General features: G+C 48.1%; 1 protein-coding gene across 1 annotated transcript; it reads left to right on the top strand.

Moving 5' to 3' along the window:
* Window positions 1-5057: 5057 nt before the first annotated feature.
* EAH_00053140 (hypothetical protein, conserved) lies at window positions 5058-7199 on the top strand (the record flags this gene model as incomplete). Its single annotated transcript, XM_013394031.1, has 1 exon — window positions 5058-7199. The coding sequence occupies one exon, from the start codon at window positions 5058-5060 to the stop codon at window positions 7197-7199; it is 2142 nt and encodes a 713-aa protein (XP_013249485.1).
* Window positions 7200-7995: the final 796 nt, after the last annotated feature.

The following is a 7995-nucleotide window of genomic DNA, read 5'->3' as shown; positions in this document are numbered from 1 at the left end:
TATTATCCGGCTCTTAGCCTATGCTTCTCGCTGAAACCACTATAAACACAGTTAACAACCCAATATATATTCCAGTTCCCGTATCGTTCCAAAGAAAACCCCGAATAATGGAACTGATCCCCGACCCCTCGCCGAGGGCGTGGGCCAGGATCACAGCAACAGCCTCGCACCCAGCCCCAAGCTGGTGCCGGCTGGCGAGCTTTCTGAACCTATTAAGCTGCTTTCTATTTGAAAATGTCCTAATCGTGAAACATTCTACAGTTAACATTCCTTTTCATGATTTTAGGCCTCTAGAGGCCATGCCGAAACCCCATTGTAGTGCCTGTGCACTACATGTGCACTACACCACCCGCAGGAAAACGGTCAAACTGAAAGCACCAGCCGCACGCTAGTGCAGTATTAGTGACTCCACGCCAGCAATGTTAATCAAAGTGGATGGACTTTCTTCCATGAGCGGATAAGTTTATAGTACAATAGTGCATTCTTCTACCCGTTGCTCTCCGGCATTCCTGTTTACCAAAAACATCGCCGTCTGAACCAGCAGTTGAGGAGTTCTCTTCGCCTGACTGCCTCTTCTATTGAGGGGACAGGAGTATACCGAAACGGTCCATGGATACAGGCCACTACGCGGGGACTGAGCGGGCATGCAAAGCAAATGAAAACGGTGTATTGCATTGTTGCTTTAGGGTAGCGTGAGGTTTGGTGAGAAAGAGGAGATCCCGCTCTCTGCGATTTCCCAGCATAGCGTCCGGAGAGAGCAGCTGCCTCTGCACAGCAGCGGCAGGGAACGTTTTCTGGATGCTGCTCCTCAGTCCTCTAGGCAACGGGTCTAGGTGTTTAGTCTTGGGCCCCCATGTATCTCCATCAGTGGATACACAGGGTATTTCAGAAGCCCAACACGCTTGGGTTCCCCTTTTCATAGATGCAGAAGCCTCTGCTTCCTGTTGGAGACCTAGACGGTTTGGAGCTGTGCCACTACTGCACGCATCAGCCGACTACCGTATCTATTGAGCCTAAAACGTTCAAGTAGTAGGCATCGCCACTTGAGTTTAAGCAATGCCCACGCCGTAGTAGCCGTTTCTAACTCGAAGATGTAGTGCAGAGCATTACAATTTCGCATTAGAACGGCGTTGTGGTGCTTGCCACCCGCAAAGCGCGGCACCCGGAACGACGCGGTATGGGGCGCCGCCGGGGATTCGGCGTATATTGCCAGGAACACCGTTAAAGAAGCAAAAAAAAAGCAGTTTCGATACTGAAAGTCAAATCAAACTGAATTCTGAATTCTCAGTTGCAATGATTTAGGAGCGTACGTTCCGTGACAGCGCTTGGAATAGCTAGTAGGAGCCTATCCGGGTTAGGCAAGGAAGGCGACCGTCTCCCATGCGTTTCCCCACGCAGGCGAGATACTGATACCCAGTCGAGTTGTCGGTCTCCTGGCCAATGGAGAAAATTTTGTTTTGTCTAGCTTCTGCGCGTTGTTATCGTTAAACCCGAAGTTCATGATAGACGGCCAGCAGGTGGGGAGATAGGTAAGCTTTACTAGTTTCACCCCGCGCGATGACGCGCGCGCTTTCTCCTTTACCTTGCTGCCTGATCTCTTTGCGCATTATTGGATATGTGGCAACGACTCGAATATATGGTTAACACTAGCGCTGGATATTGAACTATATGCCTAAACGAGAGGGAAAATGAGTGTAGGAAGAATTGAGCACCGCATCTCGGGGTTCCGCACTGACCAAAGGATCAACTGGGCTGCTAGCCATCAGGACAGTAGGCCTATAGTTTGGCTGGAAGAAGAGAGTGTAATGTTTTCCGTGTCACTGGGGGAGTGTTATTCTAAATATCGGGATCGATGAGCGTCCGTTCAAGTAATTAATCAGGACACTCTTATTGTGAGATGAAAATGGCCGCATTAACTGAGTTGCGTCGACTTCTGATTAAACGGAAACTGGCAATGAAACTACATCAGAAGTATTATTGAAAACTCTGCTTGTAGCTAGCTTTGGGAAGCAGAAAAACACTTGTCCTGTAGTGTCCCTGTCATGGCTGTCTTGGCTTTCCCTCTAGCCCGCTTGCCTGGCTGATATTAACTTAGAAGATGCGGTCGAGCATTTTTGCGGTGCATGCGTGTCGCTCCCGATATTTGCCCTATAAAGGGGAACCAAGCTAGTTCTTTACCTTTGTCCCAAACACTTAACTCGGCCTTCAGCGATGGAAGTGAGCCAGTTGCACGCCCTCTGATTCCTGCCGTAAAGCTGCCGCTCGTTCTTGGCCTTCCTTAATGAAACTTTTGCACTTTTCACAATATGTCATAGTTCAGAACTCGACCTCCCCAATGTTTCCCATACCTTTTAAGCTTGCAGTAGACTCTGATAGCCGAGACGTCGACGTTCGCAAAAACCAACTTATCAGGAAGCCCATCTACTTACAAATGGTACTGAAATCCCACTTATTTGAAACCTCCGGGCAACCCCGGGCAGTTTCAAGTGCTTGGCTACAGTAAAGTTTCGTGGTTGCTGCAGCGCTCCTCAAAAGCCTTGCAATTCCGATTCCCATGAATTTCGACTACATACTTCTCTGGAATAAGCCTCCTAAGCACCGGTTTCGCGAGTGGAGTCCAGTGGGAGAGAGGGAAAGAAGGTTAACCAGGTTCACAGTGGTAGAGTCCTTGTAGTCCACTGCCTGGCCACGAGCCAAGCAAACTGATTCTGGGTTGCCGCCTGTCCTAGGAGAGTAAGCAGCATACTCTGAAGGTGAGAGCTCCACAGATTTAAAATCTATTAATTATGGCTGAGTGTTTGACCAGAATTGGTGCTAAATTGGGGGGTTTCTAACACCTAGACATGCTTGGACCAGCGCCCTAGCGCGTGCATGCGAAACGTCCTTATGGGTATGATGGCTCATCTCTCCTCCTCCGCTGGTGCCCTTTTGCAGTTGGCTTTGGGTTGGCGAGTTACTTCTCCCGCCATTTGAGTTGCTGAGTGCTTTCCTGGTTTATCTTCACTTGAATGCCATGCGAAACACCTAGAATTTCTGTCGCATGTGGGTGTTCCGTACCTCCTGCTGCACCCTTTCTATATGCGGCCATGAGAGGCTAACATCCTAGGGCCTTCCGGGTTCATGCACAATGAGCAAACGGAGCGATGAGAAATAGCACCGGCTAAAGATCAGAAAAATCACTTGTATCAGCATCACCACAAGCAGAAGTGGCATGGATATAGGATTGGAAGCTCAAGTATTAGCGTTTGGAGTTTCGGTTTGTAAATCACAATGGGGGAAGATACCAAATTCTGTCGCTTTGGTCTGCCCTGGCTCGACTGTATTGACTGCCACACTTTCTCCGCATGGAAAGAGTCTACACAATTGCTGAGATCTCTGACTGGCAAGTATACAACCTAGACGTTGACAAACAAATTCAAAGAACCTATCATCTGATAATCCTAATCCCCCTACCCTGATCCGCGCAACTGAACGCCAGCCCTACACCAGCAAGATGTCTCCCTTGGTTGGAGGAAAGCGAGGTCTCGAGGATGCTACTAAGTAAGCTCGAGTAAGTGATCCCACTGCGTGCATCCTATTTGGGGGAATTTCGTCGTACACAATCTTGCATCTTATTTCCCTGATATCCAGCCGTCGTTCTGTTGTATTGCTAGTGTCGCGATATACAGATTAGAAATATGCAGCTATTAGGCTGATCTCCCCCGAAAATTCCTATTGACGGGGAGGGGTGGCACCTCGATGTCGGCTCGTCGCATCCTGAGGCTGAAGTACGGTACTAGTTCACTATTGATTACTTTAAAGTATTTTATTTTACAAGGAGGTTCTTGTTTCTTCAATCAGAATTATTTTCTAATTTACTATTTAATAATAAATATTACATTTATTATCCCATTTCGCTCGCCACTACTTGGGGAACTTTTGTTAATTTTTTTCCTTCGGATACTGAGATGGTTCAGTTCTCCAAGTTTTCTTTTTAACCATTAAATACTTCTATAGAATATAATATATTATGTTTTTAGAAGATATATTTTTAATTAATTACTTAAAAAATCGTTTGTCCTTTTACATTTTTTGTTTTACCTAATTTTAATTTTAGTTAAAATTAAAATTTGGTAAAACAGATATGAACGTATATTGGTGAGTAGGGAAAGAAAAATACAAGTTAAAGGAGAACTTCACTTTGAATGGCAATGCGTGGAGTTATCTCCAGAATGCCGCCTGAGTGCTCGGGATGCTGCAGGCGGCGGCCAGCAGGCGACGCGCAAGGACTCCACCAGCTAGAAAAAGTCGAGGGGGAGGCCCGAGAGTCGTGTAATAAAGTGTATTAATGTACATTTAACCTAAGAAATTTAGAGGGATTGAAGCTAGTGTATTGGCTTTTGAAGTTAGGGGTGAAAGAGTTGGCAGTGCACAGGGGTGAGTGAGCAGGGAGATGACAGAAACGACGAAAATTTGGACTCAAAAATACAAAGAACTTCTCGAACCCTATTTAAATAACTTTTCTTCCTTGAATATTCGGAAAAGAGCCCCTTCATCGGTGGATATCGTGGGAAATCGCCAGCTCACGACCATCCGCCATGGGCGCTATGGACTGTCTTCTTGCAAGCTGTCCATCTAACACGGCGGCTGTCCGTGTCCAGCCATAAAACTACCACAGCAGTTTTCTTTAAATGTATAATATGTTATTCTATAAAGAATATTTGAACCTTTCGTCGACCTGTTCTATTTTCTTGTCCGACTGTGTCGGCGGCGCCGAGCGGTGGAGTTATCATCTCGAGGCGGGTGCCTCAGGCCCATCCGGCGTTGCTGAAAGTACCAGCCAAAGCTAGGAACTGACAACATTCTCCATTGTTATCTTTCTATATTTGTTAATCTTTATTTTTGATCTGACTGGGCCTCCCATTCGAGGCATTTGTATGGCAGAGCCGCTTCTTGCCTCCAGGTATACGCCGGCGGCTTGTTTCGAGCTGCAGGCCACAAGTCTGGCACACTTCTTCTTTCGTCCACAGCACACCTCTTTTTGAGGCGGTATACTTATTTGAATCAATCAACGGATAATGGAGCCCGTTCTTTCAGTGGGAAGGGGGCCCTCACGAGTCACCCGCCTGAGGACGCGGCTCTTCCCCGGTCTTGCACATCCAGAGAATGCCGAAACAGTCATCACCTCGGAACCCCCAATTGCCTTCGCAGGCCCGAAGGTGCTGATCTGTCGCAGACGCACTGGCAGTTCAACACAGACAACCGGCCCACTCAAAGCCATTCAAACTGCTTTCCGCAAGATAACGAGCAAACGGCGACAAGTAAACCAAGTGCAGCAACATCAGCTCGCAATCTCAGTCGACCCAACGTTACAAACTGAGTCGCTGTCCAACGCCTCTGACCCGCCGTGTGAGAGGTTTGCGCAGGAGCAGGACCTCGAGACCGTACCCTGTGACGATTGCAATCAGAGCAGTGCTGAACGCAAGACAGGTGCAGTGGCAGAACCACAGAACAACTCTCCTGCTGCTACGCCCACACCAGCTACAACACAAGGCATGAAGAAAGGTTTCGCGCTACCCCATGACTGCCCAACGATCATAGAAGGGGAAGAGTGGGGCTCTGGGGAGTGCAGCGAACCGGAGGAAGTACTCGCAAGGCCTAATAGCTACACACCAACATCAGCAGTTCACACATCTGTAGCAGAAGCCGCAGCCGCACTTGCTACATTAGAAACAACGGAGATTCATATGCACACTCCCACACTCGATGCTGCCTTCCTTCAGTCGGGGGCGCTTTTAGAAAAGGGATACCACAGCTGCTCAGCCCAAAGAGCACACAAGAACTGGCACGCAACTCTGATTGCTCCCTGGAAAGCAAGCAAAACGAACCTGTCTCAGTTGAGTGCTTCCCACTCTGACCGCACTCCTGAAGTAATTCATGAGAACCCGAAGTGCAGCTACTCACAAGACGTACAGCTAGCGAGTGGGCAGCCCAACAGAGCGTTTCCTGCGCCTGCGCAAGGCTCCTGTCTCCCAGGACACTGGACCGATGCAACAGGTCGAGCAGAGAAGACGACTGCTGCTGCAGCGGTGCCCCGTAACTCTTCCACAACTCATGCACAAGGACAAGGACCAAGGCAACGAGACGGGGAGAGAAACGGTGTGGGTTGTTCTTCGGTTATTGCCAGTTTCATGGAGAGGGTGGTTTCTATGATAGAGGGATCTGCCGCTGTGTTGAGCTCTTGCGGAACAGCAGACATCATTGATGAGAGTCAACTGGTGGTCTCAAGTGGCCGCATTGCCCGGGCCCGTCAGGCCTTACAGTCCGCCCCTAGAAACAACGCTGCAGCTATTCACAGCAGAGGCGCCCCCAGCCTCCAAATGCATCAACAATCATGCGGAGGTTGTGAAGATACAAATGTACCAAATGGTCACTCTGTTCCTGCCCAAGTCAAGCCGAACTCAGCTAGAGAACCAGATCATCAAAGTTGTAGTTCAGGCGGAGAAAAGAAATGGGAAGGCAAAAGCTGCGACGGAAACCAGGAGGAAAAGCTCCAAGAAGACTCCGTCAAAAGACTAGAAGAGAAGTTCCCTGGAGTTCCAGAAGAGTTTTCCTGTGCAGATAAGCAAGAAAAAGAAGAAAGCGGCCTGTCGAGCGTCTATCCGGGTGTTTCGCATAAAGATTCGACTTCAGCAAAAGTTAATTTGCCAGACGTTTCACTGGAGGAAATCAAAAAGCTTGATACGCTGCCAGAGGCCGCCATGATGAGGCTACGTGGCACATACATCATGGCGTGCACCGCCGAATGCGCTCGCTTGCACATTCAGCATTTTGAAAGCAACAAGGCGGAAGTAGTGAATATAGCGCGGTGTACAACGACTTTTGCTGGCCTTGATCAAATCAAGCATTCGAAATATCACAATACGTGGGACCAGCGGCCATCTGCAGCACGTAAGGCTGTCTCAAATGAATACCTTGACGCAGCCACAAAGACAGGCCGGTGCAACGCTAGAGCATGCAGCAGCAATCAGAAACTCTTAGTAGAGACTGCAGCAAATGCATCTCTTTGGGGCCTGTCATTTATACCTGCAGAGGACGAAACGGAAGCAGTGTCTCCCCTTCCTCCTCCTCCTTCTCCTCGGGCTGAAAAACGCACGACAAATGGAAATTTGAGTTTAGGCAGCTTGGCATGGTTTTCCAATGGAACCTATTTCAGCTGAATACACGTTTTACATTAATCGAGACACAACCGTGCTCAAGGAGCCTACCCCGTTATGCGTGCTCCGCACTTCCGTGAGACCCAGCACCTCTCTCGTCGCTTCCTCTCTCTTACTTAAAGCGGCGGTCAGCCTCAGCAGCAGCAACTGCGGCCCCACATAAGATCGGAACAGGAGTTGCATGCGCATTTGTATTTCGCGTAAAGCAGGCGGAAGGCAAGCTCTGAGGGGAGGGGGTAAAGGAGTAAAACGGTTGACGCACTAACAGTAAAACGAACAAATCGGCAAGCAAGCAGAGGAATGGATGCGTCGAAGAGCCGAAGTATACACCCAAATTATTTACGAAGGCAGCAGGTGACTTTTCTATTTGTCTATTTTACTGTTGGTTTTATATCCGTGCCGCTGAACAATACGAGAGCAAACGCCAACGGCAACAATAGTAATAAATATTGGCACAGCCAAAGAGCGCCAATAATCATAATAGCTGTTACAATTGAACTCATGAAGAAAACTTAGCGGCCTAACCGGTTTTCTGTAGAGAATCCTTCACTTTTTTACGTTTGTTTTCGAGAACCTGGAAAGAGCGGCTGGCAATTTAATTTTTCTGCGATATCACTAGCTGGTTTTCCCAGGTAGGCGCAAAGAGGGAGGTTATATATGCATGCTTCGATACTTATATGGAACCTGCATGCATGTTCCATAAATTCGAGTATATTGTATAAGCATGCACTAGTGCATGGATGTATCTGCACATCTGTGTACATAATGTATATTTGTATATATATATATATATATATAT

This window comes from Eimeria acervulina, genomic scaffold, assembly GCF_000499425.1.
Source record: "Eimeria acervulina Houghton genomic scaffold, Eah_scaff972, whole genome shotgun sequence".
Lineage (NCBI taxonomy): Eukaryota > Apicomplexa > Conoidasida > Eucoccidiorida > Eimeriidae > Eimeria > Eimeria acervulina.
Note: the sequence above shows the minus strand (reverse complement) of the source record. Positions and strands in the feature narration are given on the sequence as shown.